The 26,865-nt window shown below is 41.0% G+C and overlaps 1 protein-coding gene across 3 annotated transcripts in view; it reads left to right on the top strand.

The window, feature by feature from the left end:
- The window catches only part of LOC135705692 (P protein-like), a 313,738-nt gene that overhangs the window by 117,913 nt on the left and 168,960 nt on the right, over positions 1 to 26,865 (top strand). The window contains exon 2 of one of the 3 annotated variants that reach the window (XM_065227488.1): positions 17,475 to 17,942. The exons of 1 other annotated variant lie outside the window; for it this stretch is intronic. In XM_065227488.1, the coding sequence (XP_065083560.1) occupies positions 17,860 to 17,942 (83 nt within the window). In that variant the 5' untranslated portion in view covers positions 17,475 to 17,859. Of the gene's footprint in view, positions 1 to 17,019; positions 17,943 to 26,865 lie in introns of those variants that run through there. One more of the 3 variants, XM_065227487.1, reaches the window with a different exon arrangement.

Genomic DNA, 26,865 nt, shown 5'->3' with positions numbered 1-26,865 from the left:
TACACATAGCAACCTGATTGTTGTATTGAAAATAATGTTGAAACCGATGTTGTCAAGTAAAGTAAGTTGACGTGCTTTCTTGGAATTTCTGTGTAGGGATTTTTGAGGTGGTTCGATAGGTTCGGATTAGACTTAATTAATTCAATAAATTCAATTTTTAGAGAAATATAGTTCACGTTTTTATAAACTTCCAGAAACTCAATGAAAACGTTATTTACACAAATATATAAAAATAATACAGTACATGCTGCACGATTTTCAAAAAGATAAGAATACAGTGCCTTCCCATTATTGGTAACAAATGATTTTTGCATGTTATGCTGTCTATAAATTCAACGAAAGCTCCATTCGATTTATAGGATTACTCGATCATTCTTCAGGTATTAGACGCTTGATATTTCATGAAATGTTGTGCTCTGGGGACAAAATTGAGGAAATAAACATATGAGGCCGTGTTTCCAAAAACGGTACGGCACTGTTTATGGTTGTTGACCATGGCATGATTATTAATGTTAAGGTTCCACAAAGGGTAAATAATTTGGTTGCTTCTTCTTTTTGACATATCCTTCGATATTTATTCACCATTAAATACATCCACTCACCCATGTTAATGAGTCAAACTTCACAATTGCTTGTTTTAATAAACTTTAATTCATTGCTGGAGGCAATACATTTGGCAACGCTTTTTCAATGATACATTTACGATTGCTGGCAAAGCGCTTAAGTGGTTTTCTTAGTGTTCAATTTTGTTCACCAAGAGTTTTGAGTTTCTTGTATTCGATTGTGTGTAAGAACACAAGTAAGTAAATATAGTGAATGTGCTTTAGCCGGGAAGTTTTCGTTCTAAAATCATGAAATACATGTGTTAAATTTTTGTATTAATAATTTGTGAATGTATGTGTATACTTATGATGATGATTGGAGAATATTGCAAAAATAAGAAGAATACAAATTTAATTGTTGAACCTTAACAAACTCCACGAAGCTGGTCAGAGCTGACCTAATCTGGCCTAGAATCAGCAGCTACATAATATACCACAATCAGCAGTCAAGGACCAATTCTATTGACCACGAAGGACGTTTAAAGCTCAGGTTGTACCTCAGGTTACCGAAAAGGAGCATTCCCCTTTTGGAACGGGTCACTCCCGTCACTCCTGGATCGTCCTAGGCCATGTCAATCCTTACCAACGAAGGAAGGCGCCTGAAAGGCATCCAAGTCACACACGAACGACAAGCCTCGTAAAACGTTCGTGCAGTCAAACCACCACAAGAGCATTTCGTTTGTCCACAATTCGATTTGTTAAACGAGCGATTAGATCTTTCAAATGAGCGAACAGATACTTCAAACGAAATATGCTGTCAGACGATATTTTCGTTGATTAAAAAATCGAGACAACTTTGATAATTTTTGAGTAAATATGAGTAACTCAAATTTACTCGCTGCAAATATATTTACTCTGAGTACAGCTGTCTTGCCCCCAGATGAAAAGCATAAAAACAAATAGGGGAAATGGCTCTAATGTTGGCCTATGGATCTAAGATTGAGTCCATCGCTAAAAATCTGCTATTTATCAATTTTATCTAAATGAACGCGCATTGGGGCGGTACTAATGGATATTTTTGGTCGCTATTGAAAATTTAGTCGATTTCTGATTTTATGGGGCATTTAGGCCGACATTATATCCATTCTACCATCAATGTTTGTCAATACATATTCCAAATTTATTGTGTTTTTACTAAAACGTATTTTTAATTACCTTTCATTTGAAATTTTGTGGTTCAAAAGTTATGAAGTTTAAAAAGTGTTTTTAATGAAAAAAAAATAGTTAATAAATAAATAAAAAAAATAAATAAATAAAAAAGTTAATAAATAAATAAGTGAATAAATAAATAAATAAATAAATAAATAAAGAAACAAATAAATTAATAAAAAAATAAATAAATAAATAAATATATCTACAAATAAAGTGGTTCTTAGAATTTCGTTAATATTGGTAGTTTTGTTTCTTTTGGCAATGGTTTTTTGATATGTTGTGTAAAAACGAAAAACATTAAAAAAAAACCATACACAATCAATGTTTTTCAATATAAAACTCACTATGAAGTATTTTTGATTACCTTTCATTTGATATTGAAATTGGCTATGTGATTCAATAGTTATAAATTTTTGAAAAATGCCATTTTTGAAAAAAAAAATCGATTTGTTTAACCTTCCCAACATGGAAATGATCACCCTAATGACAAAATAAAAAATAAAGTTCTAATATTTGCAATAAGGAACAAATCTACAAATTTTCATGAAATTTTGAGAAACGCTACATCGTTTTGCTATAGAATGGCGGAATAAATAATCGTTTCAGAGTTATTAGTTTTGTTCCGCTAAATTGCATTCCATTTTTAATGTTTATTTTTTAGTAACTTGAAGGCAGTAGGCTACGGAATTTCGAAGTCTTCAGAAGAGTTTGTTTATTTTAAATATCTTTGTTGAAATGTCAGTGAGAAAAGTTTGATTTTGATGCCATCTATACAGATGAACTTCTAACTATCTGTTGATGTTGGTAAATGATCCTCATTATGCTGAAGACTCCAAGCCTCGGAAATGCTTCGATTTGGAGTTATTAATTATGTCCAGCATGATTGCATTCCTGGCCCACTGGCCCTGAATGAATTCTGAAGAGAGCTGTCAACCCTTTAATATGTATTGTCCGCCTCACGGCCGCCTCCCTTAGCTCAGTCAGCAAAGGTGCAGCTACAAAGCAAGACCATGCTGGAGGTGGCTGGGTTCGGAATTTTTCGGCAGTGTAGGAATTTTTCGGGTTGGAAAATTTCTCGACTGCCTTGGGAATAGAGTATCATTGTGCTTGCCACACTACTAATGCAAAAATGGTACAGGCATCGAAAGCTCCCAATTAATAATTGTGGAAGAGCATCTAGAACACTGAGTTGAGAGCACGCAATAAGCTAATATTCGATAAGCAATAAGCTTTAAATGCGAAGAACACGAAGAAGAAGAATAAGAAGAAGAAGCGTCCTCTGGAGTCCAAAGTAGGCACGATGCCCTGCCATTATTATTTTTTTCCTTGATTTGTTTTCCGTCGATCTTGTTTTCCGTACTGAGCACCAATGCTACCGACACCAGGGAGGCAGCTCCCATACCTTTCGGCGCCGACTTGGATTGAACCCAGGCCTGCTGGGGTGAGAGGTAATCACGCTTACTACTATACCACCGGCACCGCTTGATGCCCTGCCATAATGCATCTTTGAATTTCTCTGCTGGTATTATTTTCGGCGCTCACCAGTGAGCTCAAATACACGAACTCGTCGACCATGTCGATTTCGTCACCGTCAATCTGAAGTCGGGGTGGGAGGCCAACATTGTCTTCCCCAGAACCTATTTCCTCTCATGTATTTCGTCTACGTCCAATCCGCCTAGCTTCAGCCTTCAGTCTGATGTACGTTTCCACCATCGACTCAAAGATCCGTTCCATGATGTCAATGTCATCGGCGAAACCAAGAAGCAAGGACTTCCTGTAGATAGTGCCGCTCGTGTATATCCCAGCTCTTCTTATCACACCTTCTAACGCGATGTTAAATAGCAGACACAAAAGTCTTTCACCTTGCCGTAACCCCCTTCGAGATTAAATGGGACCCGAGAGTGTCCCCGATACTCGAACAACGCGCATCAGTCGGTCCATCGTCACCTTGACGCGTCAGTTTATCCGGAAATCTGTACTCGTGCATATTCTGCCATAGCTGATCTCGATTGATTGTGATTGTGATTTGAAATCGATGAACAAATTATGTGTGTCAAATCACGAAAATGTGGTCCGTGGTTGTGTTGGCATCCATGAATCTCGCCTGGAATTGCCCCACGAGGGCGGCATAGAATTTATGACCAGCATTGTGACCGCGCGGTAGTTGCAGCAATCCAACGCGTCGCCGTTTTTGTAGGTTGGGCATACAACACCTTCCATCCACTCCTCGGGAAATATCTCCTCCTCTCAAACCTTTGCACTAGTGCCACCAGGCGAGCGAATTCTGTACTAAGATATTTACCATACAATAGGACTAGTTCATTTTACAACTCAGGCGATGACAGGAATCTTCCATATGAGCAGAATCTCTAGATCTATGATAGTGAAACTTGACCATTTTCGTATTACCGCCATCTAATGAGTAAATTCTACAATACATTATCCACAGTTTTGAAGACTTTGTATTCTTGACCATCTTTGCTCAATGTAGTAACATTCTGTATAGTAAGGATATCGAGGCATGAATATCTCTAACATGAAATATACCACACATGTTTACAATGATATTAAAAAATAAAAAATAAATTAAACATAAAATAAACAAAACGTCAAATCGCCTTAGACCATCATTTGAGTACGAGGTAGTTAAGGTCATATTTTGACAAAACAGCTACGCGCTCAACCTCAACGGCCGCTGAGACATACTCAGTAAGATAATAACTTTTACTCAGTTCTATAGGAAATTCTTAAAAAAAAGCTGTGTAAGTTGGTTTTTACGTAATTATCATAGCTACAACCAAAATTTCTCTCTCACTGAGTCAGTCCCCGTGGCAGTGTAGCTCAAAAAAGACGGTCAGATCGTTAATTAGACTATTACTGCCATTATGGATTTCACTTCGTAGGATATCGTGAGAGAAGCCCAGTACATATGGGTTCATTAATTCATTTCATCGACTACAAGTGCTGTGCGTGGCTGAAATTTGTGATTGGTTCCCAAAGATAAAACCAATATGCAATTTACTGCTGCATCAGCACGGGGAGAAATAATAAGTATGTTGAAGTTCAAAACTCGTGAAGATCATGTGGGTACCATTCAATCTGGATTAAGTATGGCCGAGTAACGCTTGGTAGATTACCTTTTCGTGGTGCGTTACTGGCATTAAGATCTACCACCGAAGCTTGGTCCGAATTACTTCAAACTAGGGGAACATAATTGCTTTGTAATCAAAGGAACACATCTTAGTCCATTTTACTTTGTATGCCTTGTTGATAGTGACAAGACTTGGCTTTATCCACCGAGGATGATCTTGAAACAAGAAAAAAAAATGAGTTAGGTAGTTATTTTTCATCTACGTGATTCCTAATCTTTTGTTCGCTGTTCTCTGGTTTGAAGTGGTGAAGACAAGAATTCTGTTGCATGGTTATTATCGGTGTTATTGCTTGATTTTATTGCTAGGGAATCCGTTTTTGGCTTCAAAATGGCGCGCCTTTGGAGGGTGTTCCAACACTCTAAAGGGTATAAAGAGCGGGACCTTACAATTAAAATCGGATCAATGCGATAAACGCAAGAATGACAACTGTATCAAAACCGATTACTTCTTCATTTCTCAATAGTGATGGAGTAATACGACATACTAACAGTAACAGTATTGTATACAAATTTACAATAAACGATAAGAATAAGATTTGAAGCAAAAGATTAAAAAGTAAAATAATTGCCCTCAAATGTAATTATAACCAATTGTAACCCAACAGACTTATACCACGCTCAGACTATAGCTGATATGAAGTAATACTATCTTGATATCAAAAGTCATAAATGGGTCATTCCATCTCAAGTGACCGAAAAATTGCATCGACCCTCTCCGATTTGAACCAAAATTGGTGAGTCTACCTAGTTTAGGCCAAAATTTTAAAATCCAAAGATTTTGAAAGATCCAGACCGGAATAAGGCCCCCACCCCTCTTTTTTTTTAAATAAACATCAATATTCAATTTTACATATCCTTGGAACCAATAAAGATACAAACGACATTGAGTACCCTTTTTGAAGAATTTTGAACGTACAAATTTTGTGATCGCATTTTTTTTTTGCTACCAACGGCAATATTTTTAATTTGAAAATTTTGATAAAGATATCTCCAAATTTCAACACTCTTTATTTGTTTTGATAGCGCCAAAGTGTTCAATTGATATTTTGACATAATAATCACTTAACAATAAAAAAAAATATGTTTCGTTTAGGATGTTAGATATAGATATTCAGTTGTTTTTAAATGATCCATTACACGCTTTAATATAGAATGTTGGTATGAAAGTTGTTTTAAAACAATCAAATGTGTAAGCATGGTGAAGACCTGATCCTTACATCGCTAAGTCCAATCAAGTGCTGACATCAGATTTTTTTTACAACAGTGTTGCCATCTGTTGCTATTAGAAGAGACATTTTCGTGCCAACCATTATTGAAAACTGTATAGGATAGAGCGCTACTTCGCCGTAATCGCCCATTTTCGTTCTATCGATCAGAAAAGATCAATAATATCAATGATTTCACCGTGCACAAATCAATGATAGGTTTGTTCCGATGCGTTAGTTCATTAGCTACAACATAAACCCTGTTAGTGCGCATTGTATGAATATTTACGCTCATTGTTCTCAAAACAAAAGAGGTGCTCCTAGAGAATCTCTTTTTTCTACGTTTATCCGTAGGGCGAAGAAAATCTAATGGCGTTTCAATACGTTTGGACGGAATTGAAACCAGTTGAACGAATTTAGAATCAAGAAGCAGTATTTGTGACTCTTCATCGAATCCCACGGTACGTATGGGAAGGTGAATAAATTTAGATGTCATCTTTGACAGAAATATTCCATTTTTTGTTTTAACTCGTTCAGAAAATAGAGGTAAAGCGCGAGTTGTGCTTAGTAGGACGGAATTTAGATCAAAAACGCTATTGCTTTCGACTGTGCTTTGTGTGTATGTATGTATTTACAGTCTAACTCCCTCTGTCTGGCAATTGCAATATTGATAAAAAAAAATTCTCCCTGGAATCATGATCTACAACTGCAAGAAGCTTAAATCCGGAGTTAGAAAATGAAAACTCTACCGTAGATACAATAGCCCTTTTCAAGAACGCGAGCATTCCGACGCTATTTTCATACACGGTAAGCCCCGCCCCAATATATTATTGATCCTAATATACCACCGATAATGTATTGAAACTTTCAATCGAGCAGTGGTGCAATACTTGATTGACGAATATTTAATGAGCTTCATATAATTTCTTGATTTTTTTTAACGAAAGACAAATTACTTAGCTGAGCGGCTGGAACAAACTGCTGTCTTCCGGCAGACTCCACTATTCACCAATGCCAAATGCTAAAGCAACGAAAGCGAATAAAACTCAACATCATCATCGTTACGCAAAGCACTAATAACTTAAGTTCACAATTTTTACAATTTAAATTATTAGTTATTTGAAATTTAATTTTTAGCGAGAACATCACGTAGCAAAATACTAAAAACTTCAATTCAACAGCGCGGCCAACTTTGATCCTATGTTGTTATATAATAAGGGAAATAGCTCTAATGTTGGCCTATGGATCTAAGACTGGGCCCATCGCTAAAAATCTGCTATTTATCAATTTTATCTAGATAAACGCGTCATTGGGACGGAACTAATGAATATGTTTAGTCGCTATTGAAAATTTAGTTGATTGCTGAATTTATGTATGTGCCCAAATAAGGGGCATTTAGGCCGACATTACATCCATTTCCCCTATATAATATAATATGACGCGCAAATTTAAATTGGCTGAATTTCAGCACTAATTTAAATACTTGCTCTTGACGAATAGTTCTAGATAGAGCTGGAATTAAGGCGCAACAACTTTTGTAAACAAAGACATCTATCGATGAATTCTAGGAACTCAAGGCACGCACATAATCATCGGATAGGGGAAGTCTTTCCGTACCCCATGAGGATGTTGGTTTGCGTGGGTCAGCCTAGAATTTCTAGAAATCATTGATAGAAGTCAAAAAAAGTTTACAAAAGCTGTTAGGCCCTAATTCCATTTCTATCTAGAGTTATGCAAAATCGCATCTGAAATTTTGCCATTTGGCCTGGAATTGATCAAATATGGATGAAACTGGTTACAATCGATCACAAATCAGCTGAAGTTTTGAGTTTCATGTAGGCATGGCTAGATTAATAAATTTACCAAAGAGTTACCAGAACCCCACAACATATTTTAATATCTTTTGAATTAGTTCAACATTTTAGTCAGTTGTGATCGATTGAAACCAGTTATTGACAAATCAGTTAAAATTTGAACACATAAAACAAGGTAGGGACGCAACATGATTCCGAATCACCCTCAATGGGTCACGCCATTGAATGTGGTCACTATGATATATATAATTTCGTATCTCATCACAACAGAACCTATAGTTTGACAAGAATCACACACACCTGACCCATTTGCTGATTAATGATCGGACAAAGTTTTGCACGTTCGCTGTTAACCCTCTTCTATTTTTGGCCATCTACTTATGGCAGGTTTGAATCTAATTCCACCCTCTACTCGAGCTACAATAATCTGAATGCCTCGGGCGTTCAATTTTCGTTCCATCATCTTCGCCATTAGCTGTAGGACAGCCGCACGAGAGCAACACGCATCCCAAGCCGTCATGGTTCAAAGATAAGTACCTACCTACGCTACATATCTACGCTGTAGTATGCCATTCTGCCACACTACGGCGAGCCAAACAAGAATGCCCCGTTATCAGAGAGCTACCGGCGCGTATCCACGGGTGTCGTCCTCCACACTGGCTGGGGACGATCCCACTGAGCGGCGTAATTGGATAATAAATAGCAGATAATGTGACAATTGTAACTCCCGCTCGGCAGCAGTCTGAACCACTTAGAACTCACAAAACTATGCTCCTCGACTAGAACAAACTGGATTCGGTTTTATTTTTTAAACCGATTTCTGTGATAAAACTAACAGACCGCGTGGGATCAAGCAAGTGGTCACCCTACCCTACAGTACGATTGGGCAACCCACCGCCAACCACCCGACCAGGTTTTATCCACATTTGGCCTAATTGGACGCTGGTACAGATGTTTATTTTTTGCGCACCAGTTTAGAATGGCAATGTCGTAGGAGCGACAAAAAAAAAACTTGTGCAATTATCTAATCGAAGAGCTAAAATTTATTACCCTCGCAATTACAACTATAGGTCATTTGTGAAACCAAGCGGTTCGATCGCAAAAGTGCATTGCTAACTCTCACTAATGGGACCACAAGAGTGGGGTTCATTGACGTTTTGACCGACGACGCTCTGACGGCCCCATCCGAGTGAGAAATGAACGATTCAGATTTCCTGCGAAATAAAATAAATGATTAAAATGTGTGCGCCTCAACTGATTTGCAATGGCGGGTGAGATCTTCTGGAAACATTTGAAACCAATCGCAGAATACCGGTTTCCCTTGCTTTTGCTTTGGCTTCGCACGGAATTTCCGTCCGCAGAATCCGATGGCATTGCCATCAGGCTTTTGTTTTGAACTTGAAGGTGACCATTACGTCCGAGCACAAACTTTCTATCCACAGTTTGTATCAGAAACAACGTCACGAGAAATAACCACCCACTTCAGCGATAACCTGCTCTGTTTGACTACCATCCAGTAGCTAATGCTTAGGTACTACAGATGACACAGTTCACACAGTTGGCAACCACTTGATCATATATACAATTTAATTCGATTTCGATTTCGATTTCGTTCTGCTATGGATTGTTCGATTTCGATGGCAGCCTCATTAGTAGCTTTGCCGGAGTAAGCAACAGCTTGTATTCCACTACCCGCGCTAGAGTGGTTTGAAGCAGTTGTTGGTAGCCAATATCGTCAAGTGACTTGAAGGAAATTCTTGAAATGGATTTCTCTTCGGATGAATCGAAACCGCCGCAGTATGTGCCGTGTATGCGGGCGCGAGCAGAATGCAGTCCCGTATAGGTTTTGCGATTGTATGTATCAATTGGCTTGGAACAAGTTTGTCGTAGCTCCGGGAACGGCGGGCAAAATGAGAGATGATTTTCTAATAAAATCAAGAAAATCGTTTGCTCGCTTCTGAATGGGAATGTTTATACAAATGATTTATCGGGGCAGGGCTGGGTGACTTCAATGCTGCTGATCCAGGGGACATCAAAAGAACGTTCAGAGAACGTCATAGTCTAAAAGTAGTGCGTTTCGGCTGTGGATGTTTCAGCGATACTGATTGTTATTAATATTTTTTTTCATCCAGAAATACCGTGCCTAAAGTTCTGCAGACTTCTCCTCAGATGATTTTTTTATATCTCTGTATATCTCTAGATATCTCAGTAGTCATAGAACTTCATAAAAGCTACTGCAGTTCCCTTGAAGTCGATGAATCCACCTTGAAGTTGAACCTGATATGCCCAAAATGTTACAGGAGTTCTCTTATTATCCCGAAGTCTGTTCATGTAACTATCCCGAAATCTTCGGTAATTTTAATAAAGAAGACAATTGACACCGTCTTCAACCAGAGGTTGCACAGACTGAACACTTAACATTAGAAAACGGACAACACACAACACCCAGTAGACCAGTAGCACATAACAGAAGTGGAACTTCGAATCAGAAAGTGGCTCCACTTGTCATTTGCGAGCACTAGCGCACCTAGCGGTAGAAGGCATCTTCTGCCTGCAGTTACGATAGGCAGCATGCTACACCCAACCGGTGGATGTAAGATTCGCTTACAATTATGTGGGATTCATCATCAGAGGATGTAAGTGGAGACCGCATGAACCGAGGATGCGATATACCTAGCTGCGGTCCGATGTAAGAAAATTGGAGACCGAAAAATGTGGAGTGTATTAGTGAGTGAAATTTATTATGTGGAAAAAATAGAAAAAAAGGTTGCCGACTGGACTCGAACCACGGACGTTGCGACTATCAGACCTGTGCTTTCTCCACTGCTCTCTCCATGCTCCTGAATGTGGATAGCCTAAAAGCAAACATGAAGCGCTCATTTTCTCGCATGCTCGACTTCGTATGCTTTTTCTGCTGGAGAGATTCGAGATAAGTGTGTGCGTCGTTCTACAATGTTCTACAATGTGCGTCGTTCTACAAGCTTACTGGTATAGTCGAAAGCGTAGATGGAACAAGAAATAAAAATGCTCGACTTCGTATGCTTTTTCTGCTGGAGAGATTCGAGATAAGTGTGTGCGTCGTTCTACAATGTTCTACAATGTGCGTCGTTCTACAAGCTTACTGGTATAGTCGAAAGCGTAGATGGAACACGAAATAAAAAAGGCAAAAAACCATTACATCGCCTGCATGGTCAATTTATAACATTCGTTGCGATGTTCATGAACAGAGGATGATAGGAAACGGAACTAACATTCATTGTAATAGATTTTTGGTTTGCGTGTATGAAAGTGTGAGTGCACATAGAAAGCCCGTGTGTAACGCTACCACAAAACATCGCTTGTTGAGCAGAAAAACGAACCACTTTTTGATTCACCGATATGTTTGCCCTTCCCCTTCTGTTCTGTGCCAGTATGGAAATTTACGGGTTTTGAAAAGTTCCACTGGCTAGAGCGGGAATCGAGTCCTCACTTCGTGGCACTCGCAATACGCCTGAACGATGGGTGACGCCACTAATTGCCTCTTTCTTTCCTCGAAACTTCTTCCTACAATTTTGGTGCACCCTCTTGAAGTTCTCTTTTGACTTTATTAGAGAGATTTTTAGCCGTTGGCTAGTTCATCTCTATAAAAAAGGAGACCCCAGAGGGGGGTTCTGCTTGCAAATTTTGTTACGGAGTTGGCTTTCAATTCACATGTTCTCAAATAGAAGCAATCAAAACAGATTCCAGTAAAAAGACTAACAATACAGGTAACGAGAAAAAAAAACAATCTGGTTTGATGTACCAGTAATGTACACGCAAACCAAAAATCTATTACAATGAATGTTAGTTCCGTTTCCTATCATCCTCTGTTCATGAACATCGCAGCGAATGTTAGAAGTTGACCTTACAGGCGATGTAATGGTTTTTTGTCTTTTTCATTTCGTGTTCTTTCTACGCTTTCGACTATACCAGTAAGCTTGTAGAACGACGCACATTGTAGAACATTGTAGAACGACGCACACACTTAACTCGAATCTCTCCAGCAGAAAAAGCATACGAAGTCGAGCATGCGAGAAAATGAGCGCTTCATGTTTGCTTTTAGGCTGACCATATTCAGAAGCATGGAGAGAGCAGTGGAGAAAGCACAGGTCTGATAGTCGCAACGTCCGTGGTTCGAGTCCAGTCGGTAACCTTTTTTCTATTTTTTTCGACATATTAATTTCACTCACTAATACAACTCCACATTTTTCGGTCTCCAATTTTCTTACATCGGACCGCAGCTAGGTATATCGCATCCTCGGTTCATGCGGTCTCCACTTACAACCTCTGATGATGAATCCCACATAATTGTAAGCGAATCTTACATCCACCGGTTGGGTGTAGGGTTTTGAAAAAGATCGGAGCTCCACCATAGGATGGGTAATGGGTAAAGAAGTTTAAAAGGACCTATATTCTGTTGTATAGCCCAGCGCCCTTGAGGAAATAAATAGCTATCGCTAAAGTGGAAGGTTCGTCGCCCAGTATGTCCCTAATGCTGTTGGGAAGTGCGTACTGATCGCGTAGTTGTTGGTATAGTGGACACAGGCATAGGATGTGTTCCACCGATGCAGTGGTTCCGCAAACGTAGCACATTCTGTGGAACTGCGTCCCACCAAAACTATGTGAGACCTTTGTATGGCCTGTCCTAAGACGAGAAACCGCCTTCTGGTCCCGTAGTTTCGACATATCCGTCCACTTGCTCGTCGTTCCTTTGATTCTTCGGATGAAGAGGCACCACTCTGCTTCTCAGGCTTCCCACATTTTGCTGACTATCCCTCGCTTTATGTCCTGTAGTGGCTCTTCGCTCTTCGGTATCTGCTTCGCTATTTCCTGGGATACCGCAGTGCCCAGGGATCCAGGAAAACACCGTGTTCGGAGGTGTGGCCTACACAATACCCTGTATCCAGTGGTGAGGCAGGGTCTCAGATGTAAGGGCTTGTATCACGCTGTACGAATCGGATAGCACCAGTATGGGCCGGTTCGAGGGTGTTGTAACGGCAACAAAGATGGCTGCAGCTTCGGCGGAGAAAACCGAGCATTATGGCAGTAGGCTGCAACTCATCGGTGTTGAAATTCTGGCTACTCCAATTCCGACCGCGGCTCGGGAAAGTTCTCCTCAGCGCTGCAGAGATGTATCCAGCCTTGAACTCGCTCTTTATCCGACTCTCGATTTTTGGTGGAGGTTTGCGCCATTTTTTGTCTCCGTACCAATGGACCTTGGCCACTGGGAGGAGCTCCTAATTGGCAGTCATGTGGAGGAGTCTGTTCCCCTCATCGAGGAGAAAGATCCTGGCATTTCCGGAGGTCATTGCTGTGAAGGCAGTGGCTTTCGTTGCAATTGCTGCGGTTATACGATGGCGGAAGGGTAGAATACCCGCTTCGAAGAAGCTGCAAGAGCTTTTCGGTGGCGATGCACGTCATCTCAAGATCGTACAGTTGGCGACTATCGATGACGGCTCTTGCAACTCGGAAACGAGTGTCGCGATTGCTAGACCGGTGGGGGCGAATGATGGTGTTGGTGATCAAGTTGATCCTACTCGGCAGTCGTTCTTGATCGCCTTAAAGTGCTGCTCGAAGTTGAGGGACCGGTCAACAAGTACCCCCAGAATACGGACCGTCTTCTTCAGTGGTATGGGCTGGCTTTGAACTTTGATAAGTGGCCCGCTGACACGGTGCCGAGATGGACACACGTGGACCTGACGCTTTTGGTGGCTGAAAGCTGGAAACCTACCGCCCTGGCCCTCCTGGCTACAGCGGGGACTGTTGCCTGGGCCTTGATCCTGTTACGTGCTGCTGTTGGGCCGGTGATAAGTACATCGTCAGCATACATGAAAATGTACACATTTTTCGGCAGTCCTCCGAAAACTCCCTTCATGGCCACAAGGAAGAGGGTAACGGCGATAACTGAACCTTGTGGGACGCCCCTCTTCTCTAAAAAGCTGGAACCGCCAACTGCGACTCTGAAAGAACGATCGGTCAGGAAATTTTTGATTAAGTGGACCATGGGTTCACACAGCCCCCAGTTGACAAGCTGCTCTAAGACGAGGGGCGTTTACGGCCTGTTGAAGGCCTTCGATATATCCAGCGAGACGATCTAGGTGTGGAGACCGCTATCTTTGGCACTCTTGAGGACCTCCCCTAATGTTGCGAAATAAGTTGACGTTCCATATCCTTGACGGAAGGCGTGCTATCAATGGTCTAGCAGGTTTTCGGCAGAGGTGGTCCGGTTTCCTAAAGTTATCGTTATCGTTATCGCTGATGATGATCCTGGAATTGCCGAATTTCTCCAACTTCAGTAAAGTTTTCAAACAATACGTTCTCTAAACTTCCCTGATGCTCTCAGTAATTTTTAAAACTTCTACGTTCCCAACAATTTCCAGAATTCGATGGAACTGTCCCAAAGTTCTCGAAATTCACCTGGAGATCTTGGAAGTTCCCTAAAATTCCTGCATTTTTTTCTGATAATCATGGTCTGAGTTCTAAGTTAGAACTGCTCGAAGCTACTTAGCTCCCTTTAAGATCTTTTATCTCAATTTAAGTTTTGGCAACTTCTGTTAGGTTTCTGCAACTTTACTGAAGTTATTGGGAGTGCCATGAAGCTCTTTGATCTTCATTGAATTTTTACAAATTTTCCTGAAATCTATCGAACTGCCCTGAAGCTCCCGGAATTTATCTGAAAGATCTTAAAACTTGCGCAAAATTCTGGACGTTCTTGAAGTTTTCTGGAAAAACCTCAAAATTCTTAGAAAAACCAGAAATTTCTCATTTTGGAAAATTCCCGCATTTTTTTTTATGTTAATAAGAACTGACGTAAATATTTCAAAATTTTCTCGGAACTTCATTAACACTCTGAACACGATGCCTCCGGTAAAAAAGTGTAACGGAAAACTTGAAGTGTTTGAAAAATCATAGCTCAGCCATTTATTGACAAATTTCAATTCTATTGGCAATAGACTTAAAAAAAAATTGTCCGATATCAACAAATTTAAAATCTATCGATAAACTGCCGAACAATGATGTTTTAAACATTGCCAATTTGTCGTTACGCACTTTTTTTCCGGAGGCATCATGTTCGGAGTGTTAATAATCCTGCAATTTTCCTGACGTTCATGGGACTCCAAACTTTGAAAAAGTTTTCTGGACTTTATTCTTGGGTAACCTGTAAAGATCCTTTTCTGAAATTAATTGAATGGTCCTTAAGTTTTCAATTTTTTCCGAAGATTTCGGAAGTTCCCTAAATTTTCCACAATATCAAAATTCCTGATTTTTTCTTGAAGTTTATAAAGCTGTCGTGAAGTTCTCTGTTCTTCATCTTAGTTTACAAAATTTTCCTTAAGTACATTTCAATTGCCCTGCAGTTTTCAGAATTTAAACCTAAAGAGATCTCAAAGTTCCGAACTTTTCTGTATTTCTCGGAACTTACCTGAATTTTTTTAAATATCTCTGAATGTTTCGGATATTCCCTAAAGTTCTTGGAACTGTCCTGAGTTCCACGTAAAAATCCGTTTAAAATCCAACCAACTACGGATACATTCACAGGCCAAATAAACTTTAAAATGCCTGGATTATGTATTTTATGTAATTTCTGGATGCTAGAGGTAATACACATTTTCAATATAACAGGATTATTTAAGGTGGCTCTTTTTATCTATAGAAATAGAGCAATATGTTTACACTTTGAGAGCGCCTAATGTAAATTTCTATTCAAAAATTCTTTAATGCCTTTGGAAATGTAGATACACTCCTGATCATAAGTTTAAAACCATGTAAATGTTTTTTGATCATATCTCTGCCATTTTAAGACCGATTTTCGCTCTTTATAGCACAGACAAACAGACGTAACTCTTTGAAAGTTTTTTTCTCTTGAAAACATAGTATCTCAAAAGATAGGACCTCAGTAACGATATCTCTCGGACTTCTCTCGGAAAACAAGCTTGCTCACTAACTCGCAAACAATATTGCATAAAAGTTCTATAGAATGTATAGAAACGTCAAAGTGAGCCGATACCAGCACTGATGGCTGATTTAATGAGAATTGGACTGACCATATTTTGAAATATGACTCAAACAAAACAGGCTCTCGTAGTGTTTACACTATTTATGAATACATAATCGGTATCTCCATCAAAGTAGCATCAAATACATTGTTCTACAACTTCGTATAACATTGTGCTGGTCAATCTCAAATAACTAAAAAGTTTATATTTTGAACTCAATAACCGTAGAGCCCACAATAATGTCTATTACATAGTCCAATTGTCCAAAAAGTATATACAAATTTTTCAGAAGACACCCTTAACCTAAAACTAACGATTTAAGCGCAATCAGTTTTGTCTTATTCAATACACCACACCACAATACAAAGAAATATTTTAATTAAAATGAGAAAAATTGTTAGAGTTTATGCATCGTCAAATTTCATACAACTACTACACAAAGGTATAAAATGACCAAATTTATTTCGCCAAAAAAAGTCATATTTTAGTGCACCGCCATATTTCGCAGTTGAAAACAGAAGTTACCAAAGTTTTCCAACATGATTTATCAGAAAGCTGGAAATGCCAGCACACTGATTGGTTTGATTAAAACTTTGACGCTAAGACCGTCGGCACCTCATCAAAACCCGTCCTGCACCCACATTGGAAAGGAAATTGGAAACCCTATCACTTCTCAACGGTATCTATACTAGTCCAGAAAGAATGCACCAAACCGCGCCACCGCCGCGTCGTCGTCGTCGTCCGGTCACTCTACGGGGCAGTGCTCTCAACCAACGACAAGACGCAACGATGTCTTTCCCTTCAAATCCGATCTTGTGGCGATCTGTTCGCGATCGCATATATAGGTACATAGATGGTATTTCCACCAGCCAATTCCGCGCGCGCCAATAAGTTGTTATGCTACCCCTTCGCCATTCGGGTGTATTGGTAGGTATGTATCTACTGCTGCTGCAGCCAACCGTTTGCCGGATTGTTGATGGTTGTGAGTGAGTGTCCAGAACTCCTCGGCGCGAGCGCATGTACCTACCCAGCGTTGGGCCGTGTTTAGTTCGCTGACTGAGAGCCACTCGCGAGGATTTGCTCCGTAGCAGCGCAAGAGAACGCGCGACGACGACGACGACGACGTGATAATTTCGCGTACGTGCTTTGGAAACTAGATCTTGGCCAATTGATTTCACCGTTTTCGCCGGTCCCAGGGCCCAGGCTGGCTGTGTTGACAGACTTTAGGTAGTGGTCCAGGAGTAGCAGCAGCAACAGCAAAAGTGTAGCAGACTGCTCAAGCCAGACAGTAGACCCCCGGTAGGATTGGAAAGTGTCGCCGTCGTGATCTCCCTCAAACGAGTGCACCGCTTTGATATCATCTACATGTAGATGCATAATTTGGTTGCCGTGCACCTTGTGAAATTGAAGTAGTTGTCTGCCACCGAAGTCTGGTAGCAATTTTCCGTTTTTTTAGTGCTAGTTCTGTTTCAGTTTTTTGCACCTCCGTAGTGGCACGAAAAGCAACTCCAATAAGTCGAGTTCTGTTTTTCCAGAAGCATTCCAATTCGCGTAGTGATGGTACGAATTCAATGTGTTCTATAATATAGTGAATGAGATGCTCTAGAGTGAAGATACGAAGTACGACTGTAGTGAAAAAAGCATAACTAGTGTGCTGCAAGAAAAAAAAATCCACAGTACAAAAAAAAAGCTCAACAACGATTTCCCCCACTCAATTCCATTTCAAATGATCATCGATTCCCGGCGCTGTAACTGGTTTCATGAAATCCTTCAACACCGATTGCCTTAACCATCGACATCAACGAAAACAACGACTTTGACCCCCCTCCCCCCTCATCCCATCGTTCAACAGAAGCGATTCGCAAGTTTTTCCCCTACAATCGAGGTAAGATCGGAACCCACTGCGGTGGTTCGCTGGAGATGAAAGTCAAAGCGACCGGAAAGCGGATTTTGCGACGCAGGAAAAGCAGCAAGAAAAGCTTGGAGATCTATCCCGCACCAAAGTGAGTTGAACTTGAATCTTTGTTTTTATTTTACCAGCATATGACTTTGCGCGAAAAGGTGTACCTTTGAGCACAAAGATGTCGTTTCTTCTCCTCGTCTTCGTCCTCGGTTTGAATATCAGAAGACTCGTAAAACGTAATTAGCAATAGGTATGCCGTAAAGGGGAAAAAAAAGAGATGTGTGGACAAACCAGCAGCGAATGCATGTGATCACCTGCGGTTAGTTTCATGCTTAATTTACATCCTGGAATCGCAGGGTTAGAGTAGTGGGTAGTGGCATTTCATTTCTTGCGGAAGATTTATGGAACTACTCACCGGTGATCGCGGATACTCGTATGCAGTAATTTCTATTGTTCATTAATATTTTACTGGCATACATACATATATCTCTCAACTCTTGGTTTATGAAGGTGGGGAAACCGATTAAATAACAGTAGGTGAACTGGCAGCTGAAGAACGAAAGAAGGAAAATATACAAGCCAAATACGAAAAGAGAAGCGGCGAACGTAAAAAAAAACATAATTCAAAATTACACAGCACCTCGTTCAGAACTTACTCCTCGAGCGTAATCAATGTATAACCTGTGGTTCTGCTTGTTCTTGACTGCGGCTCCCAATTTGCAACTCTCAATTAATGCGGGCAATTCTTGGAATTAAAATTAAAATTTCATAGTCTGCCATACCTTCAACAGACAAAAGTTTGATGATTTGAATGTCTGTTCCTTTCTTTTTGATGGCATCACGGAATGAATGACAGTAAGTTTGTAAGTACAGAAAGAGTAAAACCTGTTGGCAAAACAAATATGTAGTACACATAAAAAAATACTGAATTTGAACTGTCACGTAAAATCTTCAGTCGTTTAATTTTGCGCTATAGTTCGCATTAACAACGAAATTGTTTACAACCTTGCATACAACATGACTGATATATGCTATAATACGCATAAATTTACATAAAATATCGTGTAAATTTACGCCAAATCTAGCGTTAATATCGTATGCGTTATCGTAGAAATTTACATGAAATTTTCATACGATGTAAGAGAAACAAGATAAAAACTAAATTTTAAAACAATACTCAGATCCTCGTACAGAACTGGTTGTCTAATGAAGCAGTTCAAGGCAATATAGCACATTTTCCTATTTGCATGAAACTTTGCATAGCTGTTACACATCTGTGCGGGATTTCAACCTTTTGAAACTTTTATTTTTTTTGACGTAGGACTACGTCTGTGATTTCTATATGGAGGTACAGTTTGTGAAAACTGAAAATGGTACATGTAACAAAATTATGAAAGATTTTGACCGTTAATAACTCAGCTGCCCCAGGACCAACTTCAATAATTTTATCATCAATCGATCAGAAATATTTCTACGCGTCTGTTAAACGTATGACTTTATCATTTTTCAAAATGTCACTATTGAAAATTGCACGAATGTTCAACTGTTGCTATGATAATTGTGCAACTGTTGCTGCAAAAAGCGACACAGATTTCAAAGTTGAATTCCAACACTATTATATTCTGTGAAAAAAATTCATAAAAAAGCGTACCAGCAAAAAGTAAAAATAATTGAACAAAAGTTCTTGTTCTACGATTTTTCTCAAATTTTTCATATCCATTGTTTTGAGACACTTCAACAAATTGCGGCCTGCTAGATGCTCCATATTTAATTTTTATTTTATTTTTTTTAGAAATCCTTTTTGTTGACTAGGTCCAAAGGGGGTGAAATTGGCCAACTTTGATAAATGTTTATTGATTCAAAGTGTTTTTATGTTACTTCATACGCGAAGTTAACGATTTTCAGAGTTGGTTGGAAATGCTAACATGAAGCTTTAGTGTGATGATTTATTAGCTAGAGAATGATCTTTAGAAGAGGGTAGGTGGATAGTTCCGTTAGAGTACGGCAGTATGAAAATTGAATAGAAGTTGAAAATGAGCGAAGGGCCATTAATGCGACAGTTTTTCAAGTCAGTTTATGAGCAAAAAGAGGGACGCACATTTTTGCCTGTGGACTTGGAGACATACTTCAAGTCCCCGCGTACATCGTACGGGTTAGGCAAAAATGTGCGTCTATCTTGAAAAACTGTCGCATTAATGGCCCTTCGCTCATTTTCAACTTCTATTCAATTTTCATACTGCCGTACTCTAACGGAACTATCCACCTACCCTCTTCTAAAGATCATTCTCTAGCTAATAAATCATCACACTAAAGCTTCATGTTAGCATTTCCAACCAACTCTGTTTATTGATGTAAATATCTTTTAATAAACGAAAAACAATGACAAGCATATGTTTCTTGATCTCCTGGAGTAAGGTGAAGATAACATTAACCAGTAGTCAAGTGGAATAAATAGTAGCAAAAACACGTTTTTATAAACGTCCATAGGAACACATAAGTTTGAACACACTTTTATGTGGATAGACGAGGGTTACTCTTAATCGGTAACCATACATACGAATTACATTGTGATTATAACCAAGTGTACTCTTAATAGTTACGTTTCATTTACATATGTTAAGATATTTTAACCGAATGTATGCTTTGGTTCAATATCCCCCCATAAGGTTTTACATTGATCTTTTTTTTATTTAATTTTAGAAAAACGAGACATAAATTTCAATTAACCATATCCATGATGGTCGTAAATATATCATTGATGAATATATTCACATGTTTGTAATTGTTTTCCTTCCTAAAATTTGAATGTTGTTAGGTAGGGAACGATTTTTTTTTTTTACTCATTGTCACCCCTACTTACGGTAAATAATGACATTCAATCATCAAAAATAAGACCTTTAGTTGATTTAATATAAATAATCGGAAGCGCGGCTTATTCATGATATTGGAATATGACCGTTGGACAGCTGCCTCATCGATTTTCCGGACGCATCTTTTGATCCTGTTGGTGAGTTGCTTGGTGTCCTTGCCCTACAATTATCCTTGTATACCATGGAGCTCAATGGGCCGAAAAAAATCCTCGATAGGACGGCACTGCGACAGACAGGGTTGAAAATTGTCTGGGGAGAATCACTCGGGTGCGAGAGATATCATTCTCTGGGGTGAATCTCTGCTCGTATCCTCGGAGATTTATCCTGTTGACTGTTCACTGTTCGTCTGTTTATACACTCACTTCCGTGAGAAAGAGTAACGGCTTTATTGTTTCTCCAAAGATTCCGGCAGAACTTTACGTGAGTGAGTGAAAACATCAACGTATACAGCGTTCTCACAGGCATATTCGACGTGGCTGTTGAAGTTTAGCCGGTCATCGATCATCACTCCCAGATAATTCAACACACGCTTTGAGGTTATGGCGTGCCCCTGACGGTGATATCTGCCCGCTGTACCGATTTACAGTTACTGGCCAATAGCACTTCCGTTTTGTGGTGGGCAATCTGCAGCTTCACTCCTTGCATCCAGTTACTAATCATGTTGATCACCTCGGTCACCAACACTTCCACCTCTTCCAGCGTCTCGCCTGTTACCGTCAAGACGACGTCGTCCGCAAATCCAACGATCTCAACTCATTTGGGCAGCTTCAGCGTTAGCACGCCGTTGTACATCCCGTTCAAGAGCGTTGGACCAAGGATGGAGCCTTGTGGAACACCCGCTGTGATCCTAATCGATATTTGTCCCATGTTTGTCTGTCGACTACACTGAAGCAAATTTCAATAATGATGCGCGGATGCACTTCCCGCATTCGCATTTCCAAAATGTGTACATTAGTATTTTACCAAATTTTAAAATAATTGACTACATGCTTTTTTTTTTTTTTTTTTTATAATCCATTTATTTGTCAAGGCTCAAATGCGTTAGCTTTGCGGAGCCGAATATTTTTACATAATTGTGTGTGAATATCATTTTCTTACAACTAATGTTAGTAGAACGGGGGCCGATTACTCGCGGTTTACTCGAGATTAGGGATTACATTTATTTATCATTTGGAGGGAGGACAAGGGAAAGCATTTTGAACTAATTTAAAACTTAAACGTAAAGGATGACTAAAACACAAAACACTAAACACATAAATCAACAGCTTTAAGAAAGTCGTAAATAAGCTTCATAAAGTCGATATCACGGCAAGCCAAGACGTCTCTAATTGGCTTAAAGGGTTGTTTTCCTCGGACCCTAAGGGAATCACAAAAAACGGATCTCGCCTCATGATGCAAGGAGCAGGACCAAACAACATGCTCGATGTCGTGATAACCGTTTCCACAGGTGCACAAGTTGCTGTCGGCAAGCGTAATACGGAAGAGGTGGGCGTTTAACGAACAGTGATTGGATATGAGCCTGGACATTACACGAATAAAATCACGACTCATATCCAACCCTTTGAACCAGGGTTTGATCGACACCTGTGGGACAATAGAATGTAGCCATCTTCCCAGATCACCATCATTCCACTTTTGTTGCCAGTTGGCGAGGACTTGCTGACGAGAAATCGTGAAAAATTCGTGGTAGGCGATTTGTCGCTCGTAAATATCGCCTTCCATAGCGCCCACCTTGGCCAGCGAGTCCGCTTTCTCATTGCCCGGGATAGAGCAATGAGAAGGGACCCATACCAAGGTGATGACATGTGAGCTGTTTGATAAAGCACTCAATGACGATCGTATTTCCTGGAGGAAATACGCCGAGTGCTTCATCGGCCTCATTGAACGCATAGCCTCCAGGGAGCTTAGGCTATCCGTAAAAATGAAATATTGGTCAGGTGGAAGTGAGGCAATACGCTCTAACGTGTACGATATAGCTGCTAGTTCAGCAACGTATACCGAACACGGCTTTTGAAGCTTGTATGAGGCGCTATGAAGATCGTGGAATACTCCAAAACCAGTGGACGCATTTATCACCGACCCATCTGTGAAAAATCTCTTCTCGGTGGGGACGTGGCGGTATTTGTTCGCAAAAATAGTTGGGACAATCAGGGCACGGTGAGGCTCTGGAATTCCTTGAATCTCCTGCCTCATTGTGAGATCGAATCTCACGGAAGAACCACTGAAATGATGGGAGACAGCACGATTGGGGTTGAACGAGGAGGGGCCGATGTCCAGAGTCATGTACTCGTAGTACAAGCTCATGAATCGTGTTTGAGGATTCCGCTCTAGCAGCTTCTCAAAGTTTTCGATCACCAGCGGGTTCATGACTTCACAGCGGATGAGGAACCGGAACGATAAATCCGCAAAACGATTTGTTAAGGGGAGGACGCCCGCAAGAACTTCAAGACTCATGGTATGCGTCGATTGCATACAACCTAGCGCGATTCGAATGCAACGATATTGAATCCTTTGGAGCTTCAATATGTGCGTCCCCGCCGCCGATTGAAAGCAAAAGCTACCGTACTCCAAAATCGAGAGAATGGTGGTCTTGTAGAGTCTTATCAGATCTTCCGGATGGGCTCCCCATGAAGTGCCGGTAATGGAACGAAGGAAATTGATTCGCTGTTGGCATCTCTGCCTCAGATACGCTATGTGTTTTCCCCAAGTGCACTTGGAATCGAACCAGACACCTAAATACTTAAACGACATGCTGTGAGTGATTGTTCTACCCATAAGTTGAAGCTGAAACTGTGCTGGATAAAGCTTCCTAGAAAAAACAACCATCTCTGTTTTCTCCGGAGAGAATTCGATACCCAGATTCATTGCCCAAGTAGACAAATTATCCAAGGTATCTTGCAATGGTCCTTGCAGGTCCGGTGCTGTTGGTCCAACCATGGAAACCACGCCGTCATCTGCAAGCTGCCTTAGCGTGCAATTTTCGGCCAGACATTCATCAATGTCTTTGACATAGAAGTTGTACAGGAGGGGACTTAAACAAGAGCCTTGTGGAAGACCCATGTAGCTGATTCGTGCAATTTCCGTGTTGCCATGAGAGAAGCTCATTCGTTTCTCGGACAACAAATTAAACAGGAAATTGTTGATAATCGGAGAAAGCTCACTCGCATGAAGTTTGTCCGAAAGGATGTCGATGCAAACAGAATCAAACGCCCCTTTAATGTCCAAGAAAACTGAACCCATCTGCTGTTTTTCAGCATAGGCTAATTGGATTTCAGTTGAAAGCAACGCAATGCAGTCGTTCGTCCCTTTGCCCCTACGGAATCCAAATTGCGTATCTGAGAGTAAGCCATTCGCTTCGACCCACTTGTCCAGACGAAGAAGAATCATTTTTTCTAACAGCTTCCGAATACACGACAGCATCGCGATGGGACGGTACGAATTATGATCCGAAGCGGGTTTACCGGGCTTCTGGATGGCGATAACTCTCACTTGTCTCCAATCATCCGGAACAACGTTGAGCTCAAGGAATCGATTGAACAAGTTCAACAATCGCCTCTTTGTGACTTCTGGGAGGTTCTTGAGCAGGTTGAACTTGAATTCGATCAATTCCCGGAGCTGAGTTATTGCATGAAAGAAGAGCAATTGAGAATTCTACCATCGAAAACGGGGAGTCCATGTCATCGTTTTCCAGCGGCGGATCGCGAGTGTTGCATCGGACCGGAACCGAATCGGGACAAACCTTACGCGCGAAGTCGAAAATCCACTTGTTAGAGTACTCCTTGCCCTCGTTGACCGACGATGCCGCGTTACGCATTCTCCTGCCGACATTCCAGAGCGTTTGCATGGAAGTCTCTCGCGATAGCCCTTCGACGAACCGACGCCAGTAACCGCGTTTTTTGGCCCTGACCAAGCTCTTAAACTTTTCCTCAAGCTCCGTATACCGCTCAAAGTATTCGCGGGAACCGTATTTACGAAACTGTTTAAACGCGGTAGACTTCTCTTTATTCACGTCGGTGCATTCCTGGTCCCACCACACAGTGGGAGGACGTTTGCGAATGGTAGTGCCAGGAACAGGCTTCGTTTGTGCTTGAAGCGCGCAATCCACTATGAGCCGCGATAGGAAGGAGTACTCATCCAACGGAGAGAGAACGTCGACCGATTCTGAACCGTCACGGACCGCGTTCGCGTATTCTTCCCAATTGATGTTTCTCGTGAGATCGTACGCGATGTTGATTGGACACTGTGAAGATGAACCGTTGGAAATCGAAATTTTGATGGGTAAATGATCACTACCATAGGGGTCTTGGATTACCTCCCACATGCAATCCAATGATAGTGAGTTCGAACAGAGTGACAAGTCTAGTCTGCTCTCTCTTGCTGGAGGTTTGGCTATTCGAGTTACTTCACCGGTGTTTAGAATGGTCATATTGAAATCGTCGCATAGGTCATAGATGATGGTTGAGCGGTTGTCATCGTACAGCTCTCCCCAGCCTGTACCGTGGGAATTAAAATCCCCTAAGATCAACCGCGGCTCAGGTAGCACTGAGCAGATGTCAGATAGCGCTCGCCGAGAAACAGCCGTTCTCGGAGGGATGTATAACGAGGTAATACTGAAGGTTTTACCTCTAATATTCACCTGACATGCGACAATTTCAATACCTGACACTGGAGGAAGGTCGATTCTGTAGAATGAGTGTTGTTTGTTGACCCCTAGGAGCACCCCACCGTACGAATCTGCACGATCGAGACGGATAATGTTGTAGTCGTGAAGAGAAAGGTTAACATCTGGAGGGAGCCATGTTTCGCAGAGAGCAAACGCATCACAGTGTATGTTATGCAGTAAAAATTTGAATATGTCTAGTTTTGGTAAAATGCTTCTACAATTCCATTGAAGGAGAGATACCGTATCATTTTTTGGAAAATTATCCATCGAAGGATACGAATGAAGCAAGGAGGGGCCACTTGGAAGCAAATTGCTTCAGAAAAGGTTTCACGATTGGAAGCATCATGTTAATGATGCTCCGAAGAGGGTCAGTGATGTTGAACAGATCGAGAATGCTGTCCACAATTCCAGAAAGCGTGAACATGGCGTTCTGCTGTTCTGGTTGCAAAACTGGGACATCTGGGGTTTTAGATGTTCCCGGAAGCCCCGGAAATTCTTTGTCATAATCGACAGGCTTAAAACCCGGTGGATTGGGTTTCGGTTTATTTCCGTGACCTCTTGATTTATCCAAGTGGGCTTGGGAGTCAGTTTTTTTAGTTTTCTGCGAGTCATTCTTGGATCGCTTCCTTGAAGGACCTTTGAAAACAAAAGGACTTCCGTCATTGCCCTCTGAGTCAGTGTCGTCCTCGTCAACTGGGAGAAGATTGAACGGATTATTGTTTTCTTTTTCCGGAGTGATTTTGGGAGGAGGATTGAAAGTCTTCAAGATCTCCGCAAAGGAACGCTGAGAGCGCGCCTTCAGAGACCGTTCAAGTTTTTTTCCTTGCTGTTTATACTTCGGGCAATCTGCGAGAGGATGCGGAGGTGCCAAACAATAAACACATTTAGGAGGAGCACCACAAGCACCCTCCGCATGCTTCTCGCCGCACTGATCGCATCGTGGCTTGTTGCCGCAGAAGGCGGCGGTGTGGCCTAATTGTTTGCACTTGGTGCAGTTCATCACCCTTGGTATAAACAACCGCACAGGAAGTCGAACCCTCCCAATTCGGACGTAATCTGGCAGAGTCGATCCGGAGAAAGTCACTCGAAACGAGTCAGACAGCGAATAGATTTTTTTTGTCCCGTCGAGGGATGCTGACTGCATTTGGGTGCAGTCAAGAATCTTGACTTCTGGAAGAACGGGGTTCTTGAAGACACCAACCCCCCTCTTCAAGAAGTCATCGCAGGTCAAACTCGCTTCGGTGACCACTCCTTCGATTTCCACGTCACGACTGGGAATGTAAACGCGGTACTCTAACGTAAAAAGCTCGCAGGCAACAATCTCATTCGCCTGCTTGCGGTTACCAACAGTGACGCGCAGTTTGTCTGGCCTCACCTTCAAAATGTCGGTCACTGACGAGAAACGTTTGAATAGATCTTTTTCGATCTGGTTAACGTTAAGCGGTTTTTGTTTGGGTCGGAAAAAAACAACCCATGGGCCTGTCGAGGCG

Source organism: Ochlerotatus camptorhynchus, unplaced genomic scaffold, assembly GCF_037179485.1.
Source record: "Ochlerotatus camptorhynchus isolate MF236.1 unplaced genomic scaffold, CSIRO-AGI_Acam_v1.1 ptg000274l, whole genome shotgun sequence".
In the NCBI taxonomy this organism is placed as follows: domain Eukaryota; kingdom Metazoa; phylum Arthropoda; class Insecta; order Diptera; family Culicidae; genus Ochlerotatus; species Ochlerotatus camptorhynchus.
This window is presented reverse-complemented; position numbering and strand designations above follow the sequence as displayed.